The sequence below is a fragment of the Oryctolagus cuniculus genome, chromosome 5 (assembly GCF_964237555.1).
Source record: "Oryctolagus cuniculus chromosome 5, mOryCun1.1, whole genome shotgun sequence".
NCBI lineage: Eukaryota > Metazoa > Chordata > Mammalia > Lagomorpha > Leporidae > Oryctolagus > Oryctolagus cuniculus.
This window is the reverse complement of record NC_091436.1, coordinates 40,281,854-40,309,022: the sequence shown is the minus strand read 5'-3', so window position 1 is coordinate 40,309,022 and position 27,169 is coordinate 40,281,854. Positions and strand designations below refer to the sequence as shown.

The 27,169-nt window shown below is 37.0% G+C and overlaps 1 protein-coding gene across 2 annotated transcripts in view; it reads left to right on the top strand.

Moving 5' to 3' along the window:
- Positions 1-27,169, top strand: part of LAMA2 (laminin subunit alpha 2) — a 707,630-nt gene that overhangs the window by 155,415 nt on the left and 525,046 nt on the right. For both annotated transcript variants that reach the window (XM_070073612.1, XM_051855341.2), the window contains exon 2: positions 24,826-24,996. In XM_070073612.1, coding sequence (XP_069929713.1) covers positions 24,826-24,996 — 171 coding nt within the window. The remainder of the gene's footprint in view (positions 1-24,825; positions 24,997-27,169) is intronic.

Sequence of the window (27,169 nt, the reverse complement as noted above, 5' to 3'; positions counted from 1 at the left end):
TTTGGACTTATACACAATCTCTATGAGTTTTTTTTTTTTTTTTTTTTGACAGGCAGAGTGGATAGTGAGAGAGACAGACAGAGAGAAAGGTCTTCCTTTGCCGCTGGTTCACCCTCCAATGGCTGCCGCAGCCGGCGCACTGCGCTGATCCGATGGCAGGAGCCAGGTGCTTCTCCTGGTTTCCCATGGGGTGCAGGGCCCAAGCACTTGGGCCATCCTCCACTGCACTCCCTGGCCATAGCAGAGAGCTGGCCTGGAAGAGGGGCAACCGGGAAAGAATCCGGCGCCCCGACTGGGACTAGAACCCAGTGTGCCAGCACCGCTAGGTGGAGGATTAGCCTATTAAGCCGCGGCGCCGGCCATCTATGAGCTTTTAAAAGTACCCTCATGTGAAAAAATACAGCAGCACAACAAACTAATTTCTAAAGGAAATATTTTATGTACAAGAAAGATTTAGCCCATCAACTGCAGAGCTGTTGAATTGTCTAGATAAATTGACTTTGTAATGATAGCAGTGGCATATGCAAATATCTGTTCACTTTTTCAAATGGCAAAAGTGTACTTAAAATCAGTTAGAATAAAAACTAAAAGCCCATGAGAAATCTTTCTCCTCAGAATATTTAAAAATCTACTTAGAGAAAAATAGATTTGGGACTTACAATACACAGAAATGAATCTTGCAATAGTATAAAGTACCAATTGCACATATGAAATGTAATATACCAAGGTGACTTTGATGAAGAGTCTAATTTAGTTAAATCATTGGGAAAAGACAACTGAGGTATTATAAAATATGGAAGATAACATGAAATGTATACCTGTGCTGTTTTCACTTAAAGCAGAATTTTCACTTCCAATTATATTAAAATATTTTATTTTTAACTTTTGGAGTGCAAATTTCTGCATAAAATACACTATCTTTACATTTAAAAGAAAAAAATGCTACTATTTAAAAAAATCAAAAACTCCCATCATTAATTTTGTTTGTGTTAAAGATCTTGCAAAAACACTGATCTTAGTAGTTATTGTTCATCATAAAGGTTTCAGATACCACATTTTGCATTAGCATAGCTACTGGCACTCTTCTCATCAATAGTTTTGCTAGTAGGTCAAGGAGAAATCAGACCTAAGACGAAGGGCCCACGGAGAAAAGAGTCAAGCTATATCAGAATTAACATGAAATTGAAAAAATTTAAATCAAGAAAACCATTTTTGCTTCTCTTAGTATGATATGCAAATTCATGCATTTTAAATGGAAAATGAGAAATTTCCTAGCCACTGAACGGTAGTGATATGAGCTCTGTGGTCAGGATCTACCTGTGGATGCTTTTACTCATTTAAAGAAATTACATTTGAAACATTCTGACTACATTATGAGGCCACACGAAAATTTATAGTGATTTCTTTTTAGTGGAACAAAGTCCTTGCTTTTTTAAGCTCAGAATCATTTTCCAATTTTCATATGCTTAACAGGCAGTACAGGCTCAGTCATAAAGATGGTGTGCACACAACTTCAGATATCCTCACATATGCAAGGTTGTACTTGGCCATCTGTGTGTTCATGTGTGTGGGTGACACATGAATTAGAATGTGTGTGTTAGCTTAGATACTCATGTGCTTCATCAATAACTTACGCTTTACTTAATCTGTTTATCAACTTTTCCATAATGTATCTTAGTGATTTCATATTTAGTATGATGTGGAACAGAATGCGTGATTTTTTGCAAGTAAAATCATGGTAAAAATGATCTTTGTCTCATGCAGAGTAAGATAGGTACTTTTAGGAGATATAAAAAGTATCATTACTATGATTAAATTTTTCCTACTATATTGACTAAACTTGTTGAGTATTGATTTCTCTATTAAATTCTGTAATATTTTAGTTAAAATATATGTCTTCTCAAATTGCAAGCAGCTCAGCAGTAAAATATTTTACATGGAGATAGTTGTATAAAAGTGTACTAAAACTGGGCCGGCGCCGTGGCTCACTAGGCTAATCCTCCGCCTTGCGGCGCCGGCACACTGGGTTCTAGTCCCGGTCGGGGCTCCAGATTCTGTCCCGCTTGCCCCTCTTTCAGGCCAGCTCTCTGCTGTGGCCTGGGAGTGCAGTGGAGGATGGCCCAAGTGCGTGGGCCCTGCACCCCATGGGAGACCAGGAGAAGCACCTAGCTCCTGCCTTTGGATCAGCGGGATGCGCTGGCCGCGGCGGCCATTGGAGGGTGAACCAACAGCAAAAGGAAGACCTTTCTCTCTCTCTCTCTCTCTCACTGTCCACTCTGCCTGTCCAAAAAAAAAAAGTGTACTAAAACTGAGTCTATGAAGAGGAATGCAGCAACTACACATTTAAAAAGAAGTTGTAAAAGCTATTTACAAGCAATTTATATAGATGTGCTTTGTTAGACAAAAGAGAATTTATTGTCAGCATATGCATTAACTCTTTCAGACACTAAGGATTTCGTTTCCCAGATAACGCCATTTGTGCCAGTACTACTCTCTGTGTGAGTCAAGTTTCAACTTCCAGCTGTTCTCCAGTGTTGAAAAGTGAAACGCGAGGGGTAGAAATGTTTCTGGGGACCCAGCCTCTCTCTGTCAAGGATTCCAGCAGATGCGGATATAATTTAATATCCATGGAAGACAGGACGAATATAGAATAGCACCAAATTGATTTTGTAGAGTTTTCAAACCAGATGTCCCTTGGCATTTACATGGAGGAAGTACTGCGTACCAAGTTGCAAATTTTTGTGTGCAAGTTCTCAGCCATGGTATGTAGTCGTGGTGTTTTGACAGCCATCTGCTCAGACCTTAGTTTCTCTATTCAGCCATAACTAAAATTGAACATTTTTAAAAATTGAAAATTGAAGGTAATTTTTAAGAGAACAGAGAGTCACTAGTCAGTAGTCACTTTTGATTAGTAATATTCTCCTGAATTGAAAGACAGCATCTTATAAATAGCTATGAAAAATAAGTTAACTCTTTGAGAATAAAGCCCTATTCTTTGTTTTTTTTTTTTTTTAAAGACTTTTTAACTTACTTTTGAAAGAGTTATAGAGATACATATCTTCCATCCGCTGGTTCACTCCCTGGATGCCTGCAATGGCCTGTGTTAGTCCAGGCAAAAGCCAGGAGCCAGGAGATTCATCTGGGTCCCCCATGTGAGTGGCAGGGGCCCAAGCCCTTGGGCCATCTTTCACTGCTTTCCCCAGGCTATTAGCAGGGAGCTGGACTGGAGGTGGAGCTGCCAGCCAGAGCAGAAACTGGGACTCATATGGTATGTTGGCATTGGAGTGAGTGCTTTACCCACTATGCCACAATGCTGGCCCCTGAAGGGTATCCTTATCATTTGAATTTGTTTTAATCATGTGCAAGGCTTTTAGCTAGACATTGGGGAAATCACAGAAATGATAAACTTCCCCAGACTTCTAATACAGGACAAGCACTTTGTAAAAATGTTGCTGAATAAATGAATATGTTAGTATAATAGCATTTCAGTTCACCCAACTAATGGGTTTTATGTAGAGGTATGTCAGTCACACATACCTAGGTATTGTGAAATATATATGTTTACATATTGTAAATGAATTGAAGAGTGTTTGATAGTAGCTTTTTGACTATGCACCTGCTGATAGAGTAGGCCCTTCTGAAGATTCCAAAAGACTACAAAACATTGTTTCTAGTGTTGAGAGTATATCCACATAATGGAATCAAATAGAACCTTTTAAAATTATAAAATTGTGTGGTATAACTTAATTGATAAATAACAGGAAAGAATGGGAATTTTTATCATGAGAATTTTAAAGTGTCTTAAAATAATTACTAAATTTGAATGTAGAGAGTAATTCAGGCAGGAAAATAAACACTATCTAGAAAAGTTGCAAAATGAGATGGACCAGAGCATGGAATTTTTAAAAGAAGTTTAATTTACTTGAGACAGAAACACAGACACACTGCACACACATTTTTCATCTACTGGCTCACTCCCCAAGTGCCCACAACAGATGAGAATGGGAAAGGTAAAGCCAGGAGCCCAAAACTAAATATAGATCTCCTGTATGGGTGGCAGGAACCATCCCCAACTGTCTCCCTAGGCATGCAGAGCATAAGATTTTTAATTGAGAATATTAGGAGATAATTGGAATCAGTTTAGATAGGAAATGTGGGTTAAACTGAGACTGTGGAATGCTTGAACTATCTAGAAAAAGCCTTGATACTTAATCTGAGATTCAAGTGAGAGTTATTGGACATACATTCTAGTTCCAGAGGGACAAGATACATGAATAACATGGTATTCTTTGGATCTTAATAATAATTCATTGGCATCTAATAAATTATTTGGTTTTAATAAAAATAGAGATTTTGACTGCATCATTACTGCTGGAGGATAATGTGAATTTGAGCATATTTTGAAAAAACAAGGAAAAGAATTGATAACTAGAAGATGAAGTGATTTGTCTTAGAGAGCTCCCAAACAGTGCTAATACATTCACATACACAGTCGTGTTTTAAATTATAAACTTCTGTTGCTCTCTGCAGTATGTTTTTCTGATTTATATGAGAAAGTGCCTTATAAGTTATATTCATGCATTAATTAATTCAACTATGTAGTATATCTTTTTAAAAATTAATTTTTAATTAGTTTTTGTCAAATTCACTGTGCTTTGTAGATACAATTGTAAAAGCATAATGATATTCTCACTTTCCTGAGTCTAGCAATACATTAAGCCAGATGTATTATTTAAAAAGCTTTCAACTGAGTCCAGAGAAATAAGGATGATAAATAAATATTGTTACAGGTATCTAGACATCTTAAGATCCCAAAATTCTGTCTGTCGGTTTCATAAGCATAATTTTCAAGGCTTATAAGATAGACAAAATTTATATCTCTAAAGAATAACACTTTACTGAGGAATTTTGTTGTCATTAAACAAAATAGTGTTCTAAAAATACTGTTTATAACTCCTGTTTCAACAAGCTAGGGACAAGTTAATGTTTATTGTTCCATCCTTGAGTAAATCTATACACTGAAGCATGTTACTCAGCAAGGCAACCTTCTTTAGTTTGACAAACACTTCGAAGCTTGAGGGAGTCAGTATGGTCCTTAAGTTTAATCCTCCAGATGTGTCTTAAGTTTAAGCTCTTGCTATAATGAGCCACTTTTCATTGTTATTTTAATATATTTTCATTAAATTATAATTTATAATATTCTCCTGTGATTAGTAACTTCTAGCTACTGCTAGCTAGCTATAGTCACAATTATGAGCAGATAAGAAAAACATGACCAATCTTGGGCTATCTTGAAATGACCAAATCTACCAAAAATAAACTTCACCAACAAAATGACTTCAGCATATATTATCTAGATACGATTTTATATGATGCAATATATTTTAGAATTAACCAGAAGTATAAAAAAAAAGTTACAAGGAGACCAATAAGCTAGAGAAATGGGCAGATGCAAATCCAGAGATTCATATAGAAAACTGAAGGGCAATTGACTTTGGAAGCAAAAATCTCATAAAACTAAAACAAGATGACGAAGAAATTACTTTGTGTGCAAGTGTGGAGAAAAAAATAGCTTGTGACACCATGGTGATCCGAGAGCTCATTATACATCAGCAATGAAGAGCTCTAACTGCCATGCAATTAAAATACTGAAGAGTATAAATAAGAGGGTGCCATGTGTCTGGCAGCATATAACGCTCAAAAATGGATGGAGTTTTAGAAGAGTGATTCTCTTGAGAAAGAAAACTGATTAGGAATATTTAATTAGAGTACTGTCATACTTCTGTAATGTCTTTGAAGTAAGAAGGTCTCATTTTGGATACCGTGCAAGATTGATACTCCAAAGACATATGATCCATAGACATTTCTAGAGATGTTTTTGTTGGTTGCCAAAAGTATATCCTGGATTAGGTGGCAAACATGATTTGAAACTGCAGAAATTTCAGTGTGGCCAGCTGGAAGCTATTGCAAGGTAATATTGTCTTCTCCAAATAAGAGTAATATTCTTTGCTTCTCCATTTATATCCCAAATTCATTGACTCCAGTGAAAACCAAACACTTTTTTTGAAGATGTGGAAATTCTTGGTGTTACATTTATTCTGGGAATTCTACAGAAAACTAGAAAATTTAAAGTTGATTTAAGAAAGAATGTAAAACTGGTATTGCTTAGTGATTTCCTTAATGCTTATAAATACTTTGAAAAAGAGATACACTTCTTAATATGTGTATTGTGAAAAAAGCTAAAGCAATAAAAAGGGGAATTTGTGGCAATGGATTGTAGCAAGTAGTGGTAAATGATTTGGGGCTGCCTTTTGTGTGAAAACATTTCTTAGAAATTTTCTAATTTTGAAAAGCTTATTTTGTTGACAGCTGTTGCCACTGGGCTTCTCAGAGCTCTAGGGCAATCAACTGTAGAGACTTTACCTTTATTCATTAACTCGTATCTTCTTACATGGCAAAGGCTGTCTCCAGCTCTGGGTCTGTTATAGAGTCCCTCCATTCTGAAGCAGTTACTCAGTCTGACCCTTTCTCTAAGTTCTTTAATTTCCTCGTCTCCAAGCCTGATCTTTGCCAGGAGTTTTAAGTAAATATTAGCAGGAATTTCATTTCTCTGGATTTATGTCTGCCCTTACTTTAGCTTACCCTCTGTGGCCAGACTCATTTTGAGTATATTTGAAACTAGTGTCATACTGTCACTTTCTGATCCTGTATTTAGTATTTCTAACATGAAATATATCTAATAAATTTACGTGGTTTTACCATATGATTCTCTTTTATGAGTTGGAAGTTCTGTTGGCCTGTGTTGTTTTTTGTGTACATATCACCTACTTGAATGCTTACCCAGTTGGAAGAATTCGGAGGATATGTGTTGTCATGGAATTTACCAACATTTGTTTCATAGTTAGGAAATCTTCTATCATTACTGATCTTGCATTATTTTACCTATCAGATTGAACTAATAGTTCCTACCCTATGCTATAGGTTTTATGGGAATCAAGAGATAACAAAGTTCTTTGTAAAGCCTAGCATAATATACTTAGTATGGCCAAAAATTTGCATCACTCAAGCAAATTTTAATAGTGGATACCACATGATAAAGAAAGGGATGTGGTTTAAGAGTTTGGTTTTGTTTGTTTATTTTGGAAGATCAGATAAACTAGAATAAATATCCTCCATGAAGGCTTTTTCTAAGTTAAAAATGATGTGATTAAATCAATTCACATGATTTTGATCTCATTCGCTAATTTTACTAATATTTACTAAGCTCTTATTTGATGTCAGTAACCCTAGTTGTCGCTGAGAATTAAAAAAATTAATAAATCATGTTCTCTTTCTTCAAGGAATTTGAGGAATGTTCATAGAATGTTGATATCAAGGCAAAAATAAACTTTAACAAAAAGTCATTATGTCTGAGAGAATATATATGCCTGGTAAAGGAAAAGTGTTATTAAAAACACTATGCTAAATGTCTGTAAAATGCTGACTTTTTTATTTCAAGTAGTTTTAAGAGGAAATAGAATATTCGTGTTTGCCTGCACATTTATGTGTGTGTTCAAACAGCTGCTAGAGAACAAGGTGTTTTCCTACAAACACTGTCAAATCTCACTTTGAAAAAAAATTTGTCTATAAAACAAGTATTTCCGTAGATATATTGAAGCTGCATGGAATTTGCTTTTATAGCATAAACAGAATTAGATGCTTGAGTCAGCTATGAAGTATTTTTTTTCAAGCAACTCTCATTTTAATTCTTTACTCAGTGTGTCAGACTGAGGCCTGGTACAATTTGAAAATGAAAATGCAATATAAAATTTCCAGGAGCACCCAGAGTTTGCAAAACTTTAATATTGTGTTTACTAGAGCAGTACGTTTATGTCTTCCAATATTTTTTGGCAAAGGGGCCAAAATAAACCGGAGTATTGGGAAATACATTAATTAATCAGTTTCCTGACTTATTAATGAAACCAAACCAATCCCAAAGCAAATTCACAGTCAGTCATAAAAACAAAACCACAAAAGATTAAAAGTTTTGTTATTCAAGGTGGAAAATGGAACATTACCCAGAGGGTAAGAATATGGGTTTAAGAAGACAATTAACAGAATAAGTTTGAAGAAAGTACAGGCTTTAGCCTTTGGTGCTAACATTACTTTTGTGCTGCCAAGTCAGTGAAACACTAAGAGAAATGAATATCTTTTATGCTCACTTTTGTTGTGTTTTGCCTTGTTTCATATTTTATTCTTTTTTTGACAAAAGGAAATTTGCCTCTTCTACACAAGTAGTTTTGCATGAAACTCTGAGGTAAATGTATCACTGGTGAGTATTTTGTGCACCTTTCTATATCCAGCTCAGTGCCAGGCTCTGAGAATATAGTGACAGAATGAACACAGCATGTGTGGTGTCTGGCTTGGGGAGGTTTATGTTCTATCAAGAGAGAAAGATCTTGGATGTGTTTTCATTATTACACTCTACACGTTGTTGCCAGTGCTGCACAGGAAACATAAGGCACAATTAGATTATGAAGGAGAATCTGTTTAGAAAGAGTTAGGGTAGACATAGAGGAGATAAGAAGGAAGGGCCACCTGTTAAAGACAGCAAACTAGAAGGCTTTGGGCACAGATTTTCAAGGAAAAGAGTACTATCCTGCTCCAGAAACTTACTAAAGTCAACACTGTCTGAATGTGACACAAGACCATTTTAAACTAGGTTAATAATATTCAGTTTTAACCTAAGTGTAATTAGAACCAATTAAATTTTTTGGAAGATTAGTGAAATGATGAAGGCGTCTCAAGAAAATCCATTTTGTGAAAAGCAAACTGAAGATTTGCAAAGGGTAAGGAGGAATCCATTGGAGGGACTATTACAGGTGTCCCAGTGTTACAAATGCCAGTGTTATAAATGCCATGTGTTGGCAGTGGCAGGAACAGGAGAAGGGTCTGAAATTTGAGACTGTAAAAAAGTATTTAGTGATGGGGTGGCATCATCAGTGACTCGTGGGTGTGTGTTACGTGCAGGGGTTAAGCTACCATTTGTGAAGCCTGAATCCCATATAGGAGTGCCTGGGTTCGAATCCCAAGTCTGCTACCTATTCAGCTTTGTGCTAGTGCATACTCCAGGAGGCAGCTGGTGATGGCTCAAGTACTTGGGTCCCTGCCACCCACTTGGGAGACCCAAATGGAGTTTTGAGCTCCTGGGTGCATCCTGACCAGGCCCTGGCTTTTATAGGCTTTTGAAGAATAAATCATTGGGAGGAACATCTCCATCTACATGTATCTATGAATTTGTTATTTGTATATCTGTCTCCTTCCCTCTCTCCCTCTCACTCCTTCTCCCTCTCCCTGTTCCTCTGACTTTCCCTCTGTGTGTGTGTGTGTGTGTGTGTGTGTCTATGTATCTCTTTACCTTTTAAATAACATAAAAATTAAGGAAATAAAGAAACATTGACTCCCAGTTTTCTCTATAAGACATGGAGTGGGCAATGTAAAATGTGCTGACCTAGAAAGAATTCAGTAGGGGCTGATAAGGGCTGTGTGTTGGGGTGGAATTTGGAGCCCTTAAGTCATGAGCCCTGCTTTGGATAGATTAGATTTGAGATGTTCCGGAGTCTTCCAATGCATTTGAAGAAATAGATCAAAGGCATCCATGAGATATCTAGCCTGGACATAAAACCTGAAACTGTTGACTCTACAGCTGCCATGTAAATGGCCTGGAAGAGGATGAGATTATTGGGGGAGAAGAATGAAACAGGAAAAAAAAATTTTGAGATCAAGCCCTGAGAAACTGTAATACTTACTGATTAAAAACAAAGGAAACAAGGCACAGTAAATGAATTTCACTTTCCTTTTATTTTGTCTAAGTCTTTTAAGCCAGAGGAAATACAGTGTAGAACAGCATTTTTTATGTGTGTTTCATCACTGGAGATAATTGTTGAGCATTCCTTGAAGAGCAGGGTCCATGGGGACAGCGTCTTTCCTGATGTTGTTGTATTCATCAAAGCTGACATGAATCCTGTTTGATGTGTTTGGTCATGGGCATAAACATAAACTTAGGCGTCTAGCATAGCAATTAGTTTAGAGATTTATCATATTTTTATGTTTTGGTTCATTAACAGAAGATATAGCCACACAACTTTTGATTTGTTTTCTGTTATGAACGCCTCTGTTGTTGGGTAACTGCCAACTGAAGGTCGTGAATTTGGTTTTCAGGGATTTAAAAGTGTTTTGCAATTCCTTTCCCTTCCTTTTCCCCTTCTCATTCTGAGTCTGCATATAGATCTATCAGAGACACCTAATTGGTAGGCTTCATTTGGAAGGTAGCAGAAGACAGCAGGTACCGAACATAGCTTCTGCCGTTATCGATGAAGAGAGGTTGACAGTAGCTTGGAAACAGGTTACTTCTCCTCACCTGCCACCCTGCTAATGAATATTTAAGGTACCTTTGGCTAAAACAATGCAGATAAGTGCCCCAGCTATGATAATGTAACATGATTTTGAAAAGCTTTAAGATGACTCGGGACTGTTTTTCCATTGGAACACAGTAACATTTAACAGTTTATGGATTCTAATTTAGGTGGGCAGTGGATAATTTACACAAATATCAAGGACTAGGAAGTTGATGACTGGAGTAGCATCCACCAGATAGTAGGAACTTGATAATTGATGGGAGCCAGAGTAGAGTAGGGACCTCGATCCAGCTTCGGAGCTCAAGAATCTTCTCAGTCTGCTCCTAGAGATGAAACTTTTTGCTAAATTTGTTTTTTCCCTTTTTTCTTACATTTCAAGATTTTACTGATCATAGGCAGTGTGGTCAACTTCAATTTACCAAGTAGTCAGTGGTTCGAATTGGTTTCAGAAAGCATTTGTAGGATTTTGGGGAACTTCGAATTACAGTTCATAATTTGAAGTCACTGCCATAGAGATGACCTGTTATGACCGTCCTGTATTTCCACTAGCAGGCATTCCTACCAGAAATCTGGATTTTGATGGCAGTTATTTGCCTAGGAACCAGTTTGGCTAAGTTATAGGTCATGGCAGATTCATAATGTACCCCTATCTTAATTAGATGGGTGGTGCCCTTTGTCAGGAATTTAATCAAATTCTATATTGCTTGGTTGGGCCAAATGGCTGACTTGACATCGGAATCCATAGTGACTGTAGTAGTCCTGATTCTAGTTGGGATATCTGCTACATAAATTATTGATGCTCTATCAACAATACCTGCTTAAGATCCATTGGAGGGTCTATGGTTACCTATGGTGGCTTTTATTTTTGATGAGTATAAAACTCTTTAATAAAATCATCTAAATCACTTTGTAAGGAACAGAGAAAACAATTTTTTAAAGTTAATTCCACAGAGGAACATGCACAACTTTTTCAGATAAAAAAGAGACAAAACTAACTCAGAAGCCTCTAAAAATCTCCTATTTCGGAAGCTAAAAAGAGCAGAATTAAATAACAGTACAAGACACATTTGAAAGTCCTGGAAGTAAAACTAGAATACATGCTCTTTTTGGTTTTGTTTTCTTCTGGCCAAAAGAATTCTGCATTATTTTTTTCTAGCTTGCAAACATTGTTGTGTCTGGACTGTTATTAGTTCAAATTGGACTGATTTTCCAGTTCTCTAAGACTCTTCATCTGCATTGTGGATCAAGTGCATTAAAGCTACTTCCTGCAGAGCACAGCTGGAAACCATTCTCTTCAACATGTTTTTGTCCCATTTTTGTTTTTTACCAATGTGTTCCTACACACCCACATAGCTCAGGATTTCAACAGACAAGTGTCTCCTTTTCTTCCTTCTTAGGACATTTTTAAACTGGGATGTTCATTTTGTCTTTTAAATACCAAATTTCTTACAAATTGCTGTTTGCATGAATATGTTTTTAAAAATTATCCGCAGACCTATAAACTGAATTGGAAAGTTGGAAACCTTCAAATAGACAATTTCCTTGTATTCTTTTGAGAGGTGATGGTTGCCTAATTGAAATACTGCATACCAATACTAGAATGACAGAAACAGAATATGAATCTTCTGTGTATTATGATAAACAATACACAAGAGTCTTAAAAGTTATTAAATATCTGGTTGAAATAAGATCCCTTAACATGATGACATAATATAGACTAGATTTGATCATTATTACAAGGTGATTATTCAAATGTTTTAGAATAAGCACATCATAACTCTTAATAAAAAATTCAGCAATTTTTAAACTATTAGGACCTAACAGAGACATTAAGAGAACATAAGGTTATTTTAACTCTGTGTTAATTCTGTGTCAAAGAGAAATAGATTAATATCTTTTGTATCCAAAAAGTTCTTTCTTTCATAACCTCTGTGATGACCCCACATGCTCTCCAACTTACTAGAAATGTTATTTCATTTCCATTCCAGTCTAGAGTAAACCGTGTCCTTTCTTTATTCAGAAAACTCTTTCCTTCTTAACCTTCCTTACCAAGAACACTCTTTCCTTCTTAACCTTCCTTGATTTATATTTTGAAATAACCCGTTAAAATAACCAAATTAAGACTTTTTAAAATAAGATGACACATCAAATTTCAGTTTGTTACTTTATTTTTTTTTAAAGACTTATTTATTTATTTGAAAGTCAGAGAGAGAGAGAGAGGTTGGTCTTCCATCAGGTGGTTCACTCCCAAATTGGCTACAGCCCAAGCTGCGCTGATCCGAAGCCAGGAGATTCTTCCGGGTCTCCCACGTGGGTGCAGGGGCCCAAGGACTTGAGACATCTTCTACTGCTTTCCCAGGCCAAGGCAGAGAGCTGGATCAGAAGTGGGGCAGCCCATATGGGATGCCAGCACTTCAGGCCAGGGCGTTAACCTGTGCCACAGGACTGGCCCTGCCTTAGTTACTTTAAGCAGTGTTGAACTATTTTTCATAGACAGTTTATGAAAACATATTTGTTAAACCCAAATAGTTTTTCTATAGAATATAACAGGCTGAGAGTACCAAAGTTTACATTTAGGCATATTTATCTCATTTGCCTTTACCCAATTTAAATGAGCAGTTACACCTAAATGACTTAAGATGCTGATATTATATTATCTCTATCTGAATTCAATTAAAATTAAAATTGCATTCATCTATAACTAGTACTGATTACCCATTGTTGTTTCATCAACTACTGATTACCCATTGCTATAGCATCAGAAACCTGTTAAAATAAATTGCAAAATAAATTTGGCAAGTTACAAAGCAATATTGTAAAAGGTAGAGATCTTCCTAGATTCAAAGGGAAATTTCTTCAAACTCAGTGTCTAGTTACAGTTGCTTGTTTACCCTAAGAACACCTTAGGCCAATGATGTCCTAGTCAGCAGTCAGTCACTTGGGACTGCCTCTGAAACAAGAGTTCAGGCAGCTGTCGGACAGTTCCCAAAGGTAACTCTGGGCCGGCAGTGATGTGCCAAAGGCAAGAAGTCCACTGGGGTGGAGGTCAAAAGACCTGACTTTCCTGTCTGGCTTCCTCATGATAAAAAAAAAAAAAAAAAAAAAAAAAAAAAAAAAAATCAGAAGGGTGTGATACCTAATTTGTTTCTTAGTAAGCAGGGAGCTCAGAAGGATGGGATGACCATTCCTTTGCTATTCTTAGGGTGAAACTGGAACAAGAGAGGGAGATGCAAAGAACAGTTGGAGGAAAAGGGCTGGAGGGTGAAGCATGGAGATGGCCCTTCACACACTTGCTGTAGGATCATTGGTAAGACAGGGACCAGACCTGGTTCTAAGATGAAGTCAGAACTCCCTGGGCAGGAGGGCGAGGTACAGTGAGCCCAGACTGAAGAGTTGGGGCCATGAACATAGAAGGAAAGAGTTTTGGCTCAGGCCCTTGAGCTCTAGTGGAAACTTTGGAGGCCAAAAGGACCTGGGCCAGAGAGCAGCAAGTACACATAGAAGGTTTAGATGGAAGATAGGAAAAGCTTGAACATACGGGATCTTCTTGAAGAATGTTGTATGGTTTATGGAATGACTTTTCCATAGCAAGTCTCCAACTCCTATCTGTTATCAAATATATTAATGATTTTTACAAGTTGGACAATAGATGTTAGCATTATTTGAAGGGGTGGTGTTGTGGCACAGTTAATCACTGCTTGTGATACCAGCATCCCATATCATAAACTGGTTCAACTTCCTGCAGTTTCTCTTCTCATCCAGCTCTGTGCCAACATGCCTGGCCTGGGAAAGCAGTGGAAAACTGCTCTAGTGCTTGTGCCCTGCCACCCATGTTGGAGAACCACATGGATTTCCGGTTTCTTTGTCTCAGCCTGGAACAGGCCCCCACTCTTGAAGCCATTTGGGGTGAACCAGGGGATGGAAGATCTCCCTGCCTCCCTCCCTTTCTTTCTCTCTCTCTCTCACTCCCCCTCCTTCCCACCTCCTTCTCTCTGTCACTCTGCCTTTCAAATAAGTAAATAGATCTTTAAAAGCATCATTTGAGAAATGAAAATGCATAATATTAATATATGTGTGTATGTGGGTATACTTATGTCTAAGATTATGTTAATTTCTCTGAAAATTTATTGAAAATATATGCTAGGTGCAGCTACTCCACAAAATTCATTTAGTTTATTAAGTTAATGAGACAAAAACAATTATTGAATTCTTTTGCTGAACTACATTAGAAATATTTTCTTTAAAGATGTGAGCTAGCTTGTAGTTATTTTTAAATAAGTTGATTTTTTTCCTTTGTATTATTTCACTTATTTATAGTACCAAAATAGAATTTTAAATGTTTATTAAATCTAAATAGTGTAATGGTCTTTGCTATTCATATTTCTCTCCATAAAAAGTTAAACAGGGTGTTCATTTATTTGTATTCAATAAATTTCAATTTGACAAATGCCAGCTAGTGTTACCAATGAACTTGATAACTTTATAGACAAGAGGTCCAATGTAAAAGATTAAAGTTATGATATAAGGAGGGTTATAATAAAATATCAGCTAAGTGGACACCAAATTACAACAATTATTTCTCTGTAGAAATAAAGAACACTTTTCAAAGCACCTTCTGTTATTGTAAACAGTAGATGCCAGTGCACTGGACATATAGAAAGGCATAGGGTCGTAACAGCTGTAGCAGATAGGGACCAGATTATGAATGCCCAGCTTAACAATGAATTTTTCTACTTTGCTGTAGCCAATAGGCCAGTGAAGAGGCCTTTAAACAGTTACAAATTTTAGGAAAATAACTTCAGTGGCACTGTAGAAGATAAATAGAATGAAGTCAGTCATTCAATAAGACTAGTTAGGCTACCATTATGACAGTTGTAAGGATAGGGTGTCTATATACAAAGGTAAATGTATTTGTGTCTAAACTTAAGCTCAGATCATAATCAAGTAGTTGGGAGAGGAAATCTTCAAATATTGAAGTAAAACATTTATTCACAACATGCATTTTAACATTTTTGTTTTATGTGGATCCACATTTTATTAATGCTGGTTTATATTTACCTACAGAGAAAAAAATGACAGAAATTTGAAAAATAAAATTGACTGTCAATCCCATACCAATATTTTTGTGGATGGTTTTCCTGAATCCAGCTAATAATGGTAAAGAGTTTATGAAAAGGAAAAGGTAGATTATTAGGACTTTTTTAGAAAGAAGTTGGCAAAAATGAAAGGAGTTGATTTCTAAGTAGCCTTTTAAAGCCAGAAAGAGGTGCTTTGTCCACCCTGAGTGATCCAGGCTCCTTTGAGATCTTGGGAAGTGGTGTAACGCCAGAGGAAATTGAAGACTTCAGTTAGAATAGGTAATGCATTTTAAAGTGTAGACATTTGAAAATTAGTCTACGGAGTGGTAAAACTTTGATGGAAACTGGCCTGTGAGTGTACATGGAAAAGGGGAGAAGGAGAGCTAAAACAGGAGTGATGTTGTAGGGAATCAGACTTTTCATTTAGGGGAGGGAGGTGAAGAAGATAGGATTAGCTTTTCATGCTAACTGATTCTCATTCATTTGCAATTATGACCATTGTATTTGAATTTTTTTTTTTTTTTTGACAGGCAGAGTTAGTGAGAGAGAAAGACAGAGAGAAAGGTCTTCCTTTTCCGTTGGTTCACCCCCCAAATGGCTGCTATGGCTGGCGCTGTGCTGATCCAAAGCCAGGAGCCAGGTGCTTCCTCCTGGTCTCCCAAGCGGGTGCAGGGCCCAAGCGCTTAGGCCATCCTCCACTGCCTTCCTGGGGCACAGCAGAGAGCTGGACTGGAAGAGGAGCAACCGGACAAAATCCGGCACCCCAACTGGGACTAGAACCCGGGGTGCCGGTGCTGCAGGCGCTGCAGGCAGAGGATAAGCCAAGAGAGCCACGGCACTGGCCAAGACTATTATATTTGAAAACTAGTTGTTGGCCAGCGCCGCGGCTTACTAGGCTAATCCTCCACCTTGCGGCGCTGGCACACCAGGTTCTAGTCTCGGTCGGGGCACCGGATTCTGTCCCGGTTATCCCTCTTCCAGGCCAGCTCTCTGCTATGGCCCGGGAGTGCAGTGGAGGATGGCCCAAGTGCTTGGGCCCTGCACCCCATGGGAGACCAGGATAAGTACCTGGCTCCTGGCTTTGGATCAGCACAGCGCCAGCTGTAGCAGCCATTTGGGGGGTGAACCAACGGAAAAGGAAGACCTTTCTCTCTGTCTCTCTCACTAACTCTGCCTGTCAAAAAAAAAAAAAAAATTTCAAATTTAAAAATGCATATAGAAGTACAATGCAAATTAATATCATTGTCCTCACCTTTTGTACCTCTTTCTAGCTAGTCTCCTACCCCTAGTGCCCCAAGGCACCCACTTTTCCTGTGTTATGTTTCCAAAATGTTAGATTTGCCTGTTCAAAAATATCCTATAAGCAAGTAGTGGAGTATGCTCTTTTTTGTTTAAAGTTTCTTTTATTTGGCATGATGTTTTTAGTATCATCTATATTGTTGCAAATCTCACTTATTTGTTCCATTTTGATATTGATTAGTAATCCATTGTATACATAAACCATAACTTCTTTAGAAACCTGAGCTGTTTTGAGTTTAAGCTATCATGATAAAAGCTTCCATGGACATATTTGTACAGTTTTTTTCCTGTGGATATGTACTCTTCTTTTTTTTCCCCCAGAAAACTTTCACTTAAGGTATAAAACTTCAAGCATGTCATAAATACATCTTCAGGAGCATAGTGACTCTTCCTATCATACCCACCCTCCCACAAGCTCTCCCATCCTTCTTCCTCCTCTGTCTCCTATTCCTATTCTTTTTACTGAGATCTATTTTCAATTAAGTTTATACACAGAAGATTAACTCAATACAAGAGTCGGAGTTCAATAGATAGTATAGAAAAACCCTTCCTCAACAAATGAGACAAGGGCTGTTCAAGGTTACCACATCTCAAAGTGTCAATTTCACTTCTTATAGATTATCTTTATAGGTGCTCTATTAGATCAGGGAGAACATATGGTATTTGCCACTTGGGGATTGGTTTATTTCACTAATTATAATATTTTCCAATTGCATCCACTTTGTACACACAACAGGATTTCATTTTTTACTTCTGTGAGTATTCCATCGTGTACATATCCCATAATTTCTTTATCCAGTCTTCAATTGACAGACATTTGGGTGGATTCAATATCCTGGCTATTTTTTTATACCAAATATAATTTTTTTTAAACTTTGATTTAATAAATATAAATTTTGAAAGTACAATTTTTGGATTACTGGCTTTTTCCCTCCATAACCTCCCTCCCACCTACAACCATCTCATCTCCCACTCACTCTCCCATCCCATTCTTCATCATGATTCATTTTCAATTATTTTTATATACAGATGAACTTAGTATATACTGAATAAAGATTTCAACAGTTTGCACCCACAAAGAAACACAAAGTATAAATTACTGTTTGAGTACTAGTTTTACCATTAATTCCCATAGTACAACACATTAAGGACAGATATCCTATATGGGGAGTAAGTGCACAGTGATTCCTGTTGTTGATTTAACAATTGACACTCTTGTTTATGGCATCAGTAATCACCCAAGGCTCTTGTCATGAGCTGCCAAGGCTATGGCAGCCTCTTGAGTTTGCCAACTCCAATCTTATTTAGACAGGGCCATAATGAAAGTGGAAGTTCTCTCCTGAATTCAGAGAAAGGTACCTCCTCCTTTGATGACCCATTCTTTCTGCTGGGATCTCACTCACAGAGGTCTTTTATTTAGGTGTTTGTTTGTTTTTTGCCACGGTGTCTTGGCTTTCCATGCCTGAGAAATTCTCATGGGCTTTTTAGCCACATCCGAATGCCTTAAGGGCTGATTCTGAGGTCAGAGTGCTGTTTAGGGCATTTGCCATTCTATGAGTCTGCTGTGTGTCCCACTTCCCATGTTGCATATCCTAGCTATTGTGATTGATTTGCAATAAACATTGGGTGCAGATAACTCTTTCATATGCTGTTTTTAATTCCCTTGGGTAAATTCTCAGTGGTGGGATGGCTGGGTCAAATTGTAGGTCTATATTCAGAGTTCTGAGGTATATCCATACTGTCTTCCATAGTGGCTGGACCAGTTTACATTCCCACCAACAGTGGATTAGGGTACCTTTACCCCACATCCTTGCCAGCATTTGTTGTTTTTAATTCCTGTAGGAAAGCCATTCTAACTGGGGTGAGATAAAACCTCATTGTGGTTTTGATTTGCATTTCTCTGAGAGCTAGTGGTCCGGAGCATTTTTCATGTGTCTGTTGGTCATTTGGATTTCCTCTTTTTTTAAAATATTTATTTATTTATTTGAAAGTCAGAATTACACACAGAGAGAGGAGAGGCAGAGAGATAGAGGTCTTCCATCCGATGGTTTACTCCCCAGTTGGCTGCAGTGGCCGGAGCTGCACCCATCCGAAGCCAGGAGCTTCTTCCAGGTCTCCCACGTGGTTGCAGGGCCCCAAAGACTTGGGCCATCTTCTACTCTATTCCAGGCCACAGCAGAGAGCTGGATCAGAGGAGGAGCTTCCAGGACTAGAACCAGCACCCATATGGGATGCCAGCAGTTCAAGCCTAGGCGATAACCCGGTGTGCAACAGCACTGGCCCCATGGATTTCCTCTTTTTAACAATGCCTGCTTAAATCCTTTGCCCATTTCTTAACAGGATAGTTTGTTTTGTTGTTGACTTTCTTGATCTCTTTATATATTCTTATATCCTGGTTATTAATACTTTATCAGTTGTGTAGTTTGAAAATAATTTCTCCCATGCTGTCAGTTGCCTCTTCATTTTGCTGAGTGTTTAAGCTTCTCAATTTGATGTAATCCTGTTTTGTCAGTTTTAGCTTTGATTATCTATGCTCCTTTGGCCTTTGCCAAGAACTCTGCCTATGCCAATATCTTGCAGAGTTTCCCCAATGTTCTCTGATAATTTTAGGGTATTGTGTCCCAAATTTAGGTGTTTGATCCATTTTCAGTGGATTTTTGTGTAAGTGTAGAGTAGGGGTCTTGCTTCATATTTATTTATAATGTTAGCCTCACAGGCAGCAGCTAGAACTGCAACACCACAATGCCAGGCCCAACTGCTACACAGATTTTTCCACAAACATTGTAACATCTCCAAGGAGACACTAGTTTTTTACTTCAGTACAAGAATACTTCAAAAAGTTTGTTAAAAATGGAATTAAAAGTATATGAGCTTATTTTGGTGCAAAAAAAGAGTCTTAAAATCTGTATTGTATTTGTTCATGATAAGCATTTTCCACATATTATGAAAAATATTTTTATACCAAAATTTTTTGCACAATAAGTAAACTCTTCCATTTTTCCACAGACTTTTTGAAGTGCTCACTATTAATAAGCATGATAAAACTTTCAGGGGGCAAAAAACTATTTTCAAGTTTACTTAAACTTTGTTATGTCATCTTCTGTTTTCTACTGTTTTATTCCAGATATCCTAAAGTTATACAATTTACATTTCATATTTTTATAATTTATAATTCACTAATGAGATGCACTATTTGTCTTTCTGTTACAAGCATTTTGTGTATGTCACTGAACACACTTAAAAAGCTGATTCAGAATATTTGCTTATTCAACACCTGGTTAATCTCATTGCTGCTGTCCATTGATTGCCTTTTCTCTTAAGTGTGGTTACCTTTTACTGTTTTTTGGTATGTCTAACATTTTTTTAAAAACTGAATCCTGGTGCTATAAATGACAAAACGAGTTAATTTTGCATTCCATTAACCTCTTATGAAGAGTATTCATCCACTGATTTTGTTGTTATTCCATCAATTGGTTAACTTATTAGGATTAAAACTCCAAAATCATATCTTCCCTGGGGAGTTGTAGCAACCTTGATCTCTGTTCAGTTCTTTTGTCTCAGCTGGGATACTTGGATTCTGCCGAGGGATGTGTAGGTCTGACACCCGTGAGAAATTTAGGCAGAGTTTGTGCATGGATTTTGAGGCTGTCTTTCTGTGACACTATTCTGGTATCTCTCCTTTGACTGAACAGCTGCTGTGGCTGTCTCAAGTTCTGCTCTGGGTCTTTAAGTCAGCAGAACTGTGAGTTCATATTTGAATGTTAGCCATACTACATTGTGTGGGTCACCCAGGGTACTTTCCTTCTCTGCTGGTGGAGAATGTCTGGCCCATGAGCTATATAAGGCCATTTGGTCTGGCTCTGCCCAGGCTACTCTACTCCAGGCTGAACTTGAAATTCAGTAAATCTCTATCAGGTTAATTTGTATGTTCATAATTTGATATGGTCTGTAAGTGATGTTATAAATATCCCAATTGCCATCGGCAGAAAAAAGGTTCCCCATCCCTTTCGCTCATACATATTTGTTTTTCCTTACCTGTTCTTCATTGCTCTCTAGTTATTTTTTAATATATATTTCTTAATCCAGAATTTGTAGCTATTGTCAATGGGAACATTGCTTCAATAGGAACTACTCAATAATGATTGAAAACAGTACATCCATAAGTAGATTTAAAAATGCTTCCACCATCTTAAGCTACAATATGGGATTTAGAGAAAGAAATACTTGAAATTATGTTAATATGTGTGAACATACCACATTATTTGTAAAGCAAATGTCTTAAAAGCATCTAAATGACACAGTGTGAATAGTTGGTGTTTTTTCTAAATATTTGCCATATTATAGCAGAATTTCTGTTTTTCATATGATATAGATATAATCTAACTTGTCTGCTTACTAAATATACATGTATTATATAAGTCCATGTATAGTGTATATATATTTATATATCTTAATCTCTAATCAAATATTGACTGTAGAGTAAATGGGTATTTGCTTTTGTTCAAAGTTTGTTCTTTAACAATCTAAATTGAAGTAAACTTACTTGGTCTAGATACCATTCAGGACTAAATGTCAATGATAGTTGTATGGATAATCATCACTGACTGTTCTGTCGTTAACATTACAGAACCTCAAATTGAATTAAAAGACTGTTCGCCAATATTCTAGAGAGATTCATCAGCTGTTTGTAGTTCATTTACACTCCCAATTGTTTACCTGGTTTTAACCAAGTAACCCATATTGAATACAGCAATGAGTATTGTTCTGGTGCTTTTGAATGAGAATAAATAGGTGCTGCATAATAGATGCGACATATCGTGAAAGTGGGTTGCAATCTATAATGTGACATGCTGAAGGGTCAATAAAAGCTCAGGTATTGACTGATTCTTCACATTGGTCATTAGCAACTAATTGGGCACTGTTCCTAAATAATGTACTTTACTAGTTTTTAAAAGCAGAAAAATTCTGATAAAATTTCATAAACCAATTGTTCTCTGAGCACAGAGCAAAGCGTTTAAATTGTGAAAAGATTAATTTTGATCCTGTGATCAATAAGTGTAATGAAACAAATCAGTGGAGGGAAGCCAAAGATGCTCAAAGTAAATTTTATTAATGTTTTGGTTTTATGCATAGAAAATTCAATGAAGCAACAATAGAATGGTGACTGGGTACATTCCTTATTTTATTAAATGTGAAAATTTAAAAACTTTGCCAAGTTCTAGGCTTTAGCTTTTCTTTATGCCTTGATTAAGTCTTTTGAGGTTTTTAAAGGGCTTGGTTCTAATCATGTAATCATTCTTAACTTTATAGCTGTTTATCTTCTCAGAATGGCACTTTTTTCTCTGTAAATATAATTAGTATTTTATGCAATGGAATTATTGATATGATTAAAAATGGTTATATGAAGAATGAGAGAGGTTCTGAATCGGTGCTGCTTCCATGTATACCATTTTGCTTCCACTAAATTCATTTAATCCTGTGGAACAAAGTAATACGTAATTCAGTTCTATGTTGTAAAATAATTTTTTCTCACTATCTTACGTTTTTCCTTCCTCCCATGATTAGGCCTGGTCAGGTCAAATCTGATCCTGCAAGACTGCACCCTAGCAGGGACTGGGTGGGCTTACCCACATCTCTAAAACAAGACCTAAGGTCATAGTCAAGGTCAGGACCAGTACCTGTTAAAAGCAGAGTCAATGATCACTGAACCAAACTGGCAATGTCCTAGGGAAGTCTTAGAGCTGTTGGCAACTGATGATGTCTTATGTAATGAACTTGGCTTTCCTTGAAGGGGATGGATGGGGCTTTACTCCATGCCTCATTCTATTGGCCACCAAGATGAATAGCAGATGTATGGCCTCTTGAAAACAATGCCTAACATCTCTCTTCCTTTATCCTATGTGTTTTTCTATACTAAATATTATACTTTTGAAGAAGTGTGGGAAAAAAGACTAAAATTGCTAACAGTGACAAACAGGCAGTTGTGTATTTTTATATTCATATATGAATATATATGAACCATTATGCACAGACTGTATATAATCTCTCTGCATCTAGTGTCAGTATCCTACACAACTGCATAATCTTGTACTTTAGAACGACTACAAATACAATTGCCGTAATGTGCAGTCAACTGGAGGCTTTCTGCCTGAAGTCCATACTCAGGCCATTCAGTGTGCTCAGCGTGTTTTATTCTCCTTCCTTTTTTTGTGTGTGTGAGAGAGACTGATGCTAAGGTTCTAATCCTTCATGGAAAATGGCATTGTGAAAAGAAACTATACATGAGTTTCAAATTTTTTGCATGAAAATAAAATTGTATTTCCAATGTTACATGAATTTTTGAAATATCCTTGTGAAGATGATGCTAGCACATATCTCATAGGGATATTTTGAATAGCAAATTAGTCCATGCAGATAAAGAGTGTGAAACAGTGTCAGCACAATTTGTTTTTTATACGTACAAGTGTACCAGTTCCCTTTGTTTACAAAGGCTGCTTATAGATAACATGGGAAGTTACAGTAGCATCTTGTATAGAATTTCATTACAGTTTTGTACTTAAAAAGGGCATCAAAAACTGCAGTCTAGTAAATCTGACTCAAATGACATTTTTTCTTTTTAAATAATATGTAGCTAACACGTACAGCACCAACTGTACATAAGCTCTCTTTTAAATCGGCAGTTGGAGATACAGTAGCAGGCAGCTTGTAGTATTAACTGACCTTCCCATCAGTGTACCTTATTTAAGGTTGGCACTGTTCTTTATTCAGGAGCTTGTGTTGCTAAGTTTATAATATTAATCACTGACACCAAGTAGGTACAATTCAAAGGAGGCAGACAATCAGCCAGCAGGAACTACTGCAGTGAGTATTCCTCTGACAGGAATCACTTGTAACCATGCATGACAGAATAGTGCCTGGCACGTGATAGATATTCCACAGTGCTGGCTATCATCATCATTTACAACATTTATCTAGCCAATATTCATAATTCATCAGTTCATTCTTTTACAGAAATATTGGGTGACTGCTTTGTTCCCAGTATGTGACAAGTGTTAAGGATAATGGAAAGGGGAAAACACTTTGGAACTGAAAACGCTAGAGATCTCAGTAAACTATCAGGCTACAAGAGTTAGTGAGGAAGGACTTTCTATTAGAAGTTGAATGGATGTAGACATACTTGGAACATGTAAAAAGCTGAAACACCCTAACTAGTTGGTATGTTCCTTAAATAATTGAATCAAATTATTAGCAGGCTCAGATTCACTTTGTCCTAGAAATTCCTGTACAGTAATTGAAAAGAGACTTACAAAATAAAGACATTTGACACGCATGAGGTAGAATAGACATTGAATTACAGGAAGTAAAGAGCCTGAATTGGCATCTCACATGGAAAGAAAGTCCTCCCTGGCCTTTCTGAGACCTCTGAGATTTTATCTATGCAAGTCAAACACTTCTCTTTTATCTGAGAAATAATTTCTGCTTTATGATCATTGACTATTATGAGAACTTGGTTTTGGCAAGATATTGATGTATAATATGGCTGTAAAGTACAGAAATCAGTGAGGAATGACTTTCCAAAATCTCTCATCATTCTCTGTCTTCCTTAGTTTGAATATAGAGGATTCATAACTCTAAGCATTTATAGTAAGTTGTAATTAGTGTATATGGTGACCATAAAAAACAAAGTTACATAGCTGCAGAAACTTTACATTTGGCTATAGTTTAATATTAGATATAAAATAGCTGAAATGGAAAATGGAAAATTTTGTATTATCCTTACCAATAATGTACTCAGAAGATTTCTGGAATATGTAGTAGAGACAGGACCTTCTTTCAAATTAAATATTAGAGGTTAAAAATTAAGAAGACAGTGCTAGCTTCAATTCTTTGTATAATACAGCATTTATATAATATACTGAGTTAATTCAGTTATATCACTTATTTGTGGATTAATTAAAATTAATGAAAAAATCTATTTTAATTGCATTTTGAAATATAGAAAAATTATAACTGTTTAGCCGACAAACCTTCATTGGTCCATTTCTTTTCAGGTTTATTCCCTGCTGTCCTGAATCTTGCGTCAAATGCTCTCATCACAACCAATGCAACATGTGGAGAAAAAGAACCTGAAATGTATTGCAAGTTGGTAGAGCATGTCCCTGGGCAGCCTGTAAGGAATCCACAATGTCGAATCTGCAATCAAAATAGCACCAATCCAAACCGTATGTATTTTAGTGTATAATTCTTTGTAATGGCTGCATCTATATTTGAGATATTTTGGACCCAGGTTATATTAAATCCAAAGAACTTGTGGTCTCAGGAATGCGAGAACTTTTCTTATATTTTGAGCCATTTTGTGTCCTACCCAACCCATCATTAAACTAATGTTGTATATTTGAATTCCCAATATGTGCCAGGCATAGCGATCAGAAAGGATTCTCACTTGAAAAATTATGACAGTCATTAGATTGGCTGCATCCTGGCATACGAGGATGCCTTATTAATTTGGGCTATAGTTCTTGTTCCAGGTACTGTGTGTGAGACTGAAGAGGGATTAGGTGTGGTCCTTGGACTCAGCTAATGAGGAAATCATGCAAGAAGCTGACTGTTGTTCTGTAATATGGTAGGGCATGATGGAAGAAATGAGCACAGGGTCCTAAAGAAGAGTCACAAAGTCAGCCTTGGCATAAATGAAGGCTTCCTGTTAGAAGTAATATCTCATTCAGTGTAATCAGACCTTCACCTCCTCTCTTCCAAGGTGGTCAGTGTCCTATATTAGACCACAGTGGGTACAACATTCACCCATGCTGCGACATGAACTGCACAAAGGATCTGTGCAGGCCTCATGTGAACACAGATCCCACTACAATAACCCACCCCAGGCAATCAGGGAGGCCTGAGCCTTTAGTACTGCACATAGTGATTTCTCAGAGACCCAGCTACACACTGCACCCTTATCTTTGAGTCAGAGAGTTTCCACCTTCTTAGTGCAAAAGACTCACACAGTCTTGAGGAGCAGAAGATGCACTGTGTCCTGCCAGCCTCTTCCCTGATGACAATAGAGAAGATCTACCATGCCCAACTGGGGTGTCACACTGGATACTTGCCCCACCTTGGAGCACTGACCAGAGCTCCCTGACTACACTCAACACACACCTCTGGGTATTCACTGAAAGAGCAGACACTCCATTAAGCTAAGGAGACATAGGTCAAAGATAACAGCCATTAGAGGAGAAAACCGAATACTCCCACAATGCCAAAAAATAAATTCATAAATTCAAGAAACAAGAATAAGGAACACAAGATGACACCCCCAAAGGAACACAGCACTTCGGTATTAGAATGTGAAGATGAAGAGATAAGAGACTGATGAAACTCTTGAAAAAGGAATTCAAAAAACTAATCATAGAATTAATCAGAAGCAATGAGAAACAAATTGACAAGTTAGAGAAATCCATACAAGACATGGAAGAAAATTTCTCCTATGAGATTTATATTTTGAAGAGAAATCAAACTGAAACATTGGAAATGAAGAATTCAATATGTAAAATAACAAATACAGTGAAAAGCCTTAATGACAGACTTGGTGAGGGAGAAGGAAGTATATCCTTGCTAGAAGAGAAGTCTTTGGAAATTTCTTAGACCAAAAGCTGAAGAAATAATTAGAAAAATTATAAACAGTGTTGGAGATTTGTGGGATACTATCAGATGACCCAACATATGGGTCTTAGGAGTTCTTGAAGGTGTAGAAAGAGAGAATGGATTAGAAGGCCTGTTCAGTGAAATAATTACAGAAAACTTTCCCAACTTGGAGAAAGGATGTCCAAGTAAACAAGTCACACAGAACTCCAAATAGACATTACCAGGAAAGATCTTCCAGACGACATGTTGCAGTCAAACTCAGACTTTCAATAGAAAACATGAAGAATAGATTCTAATATGTGCATAAGAAAAACACCAAATTACTATCAGGATCCCCAACTAGATTCGCAACTGAATTCACATCAGAAACCCTAGGGGCTAGGATAAAATGGAGAGACATAGTCCAAGTATTAAAAGAAAAAAAAAACTGTCAGCAAAGAATACTCTGTCCTGCAATGCTCTCATTTATGAATGAAGGTGAAATAAAGACTTCTTATACCCAACAAATTGAAAAAATTTGTCACTACTTTTCCAGCCTTAGAAATGATGCTCAAGGATGTGCCAAACAACATATAAAAAACACATGGGATACAGCAAAAAGCAGTGTTAGAGGGAAGTTTATAGCAATTGGTGCTCACATCAAGAAATTGGAAGGAACTGAATGAATAAAATTAAACACAAAATTTTAATTTATTACATGTTAAGAAATGTAACATGCAAATATATATTGTGTATGTGTGTTTATACACTACT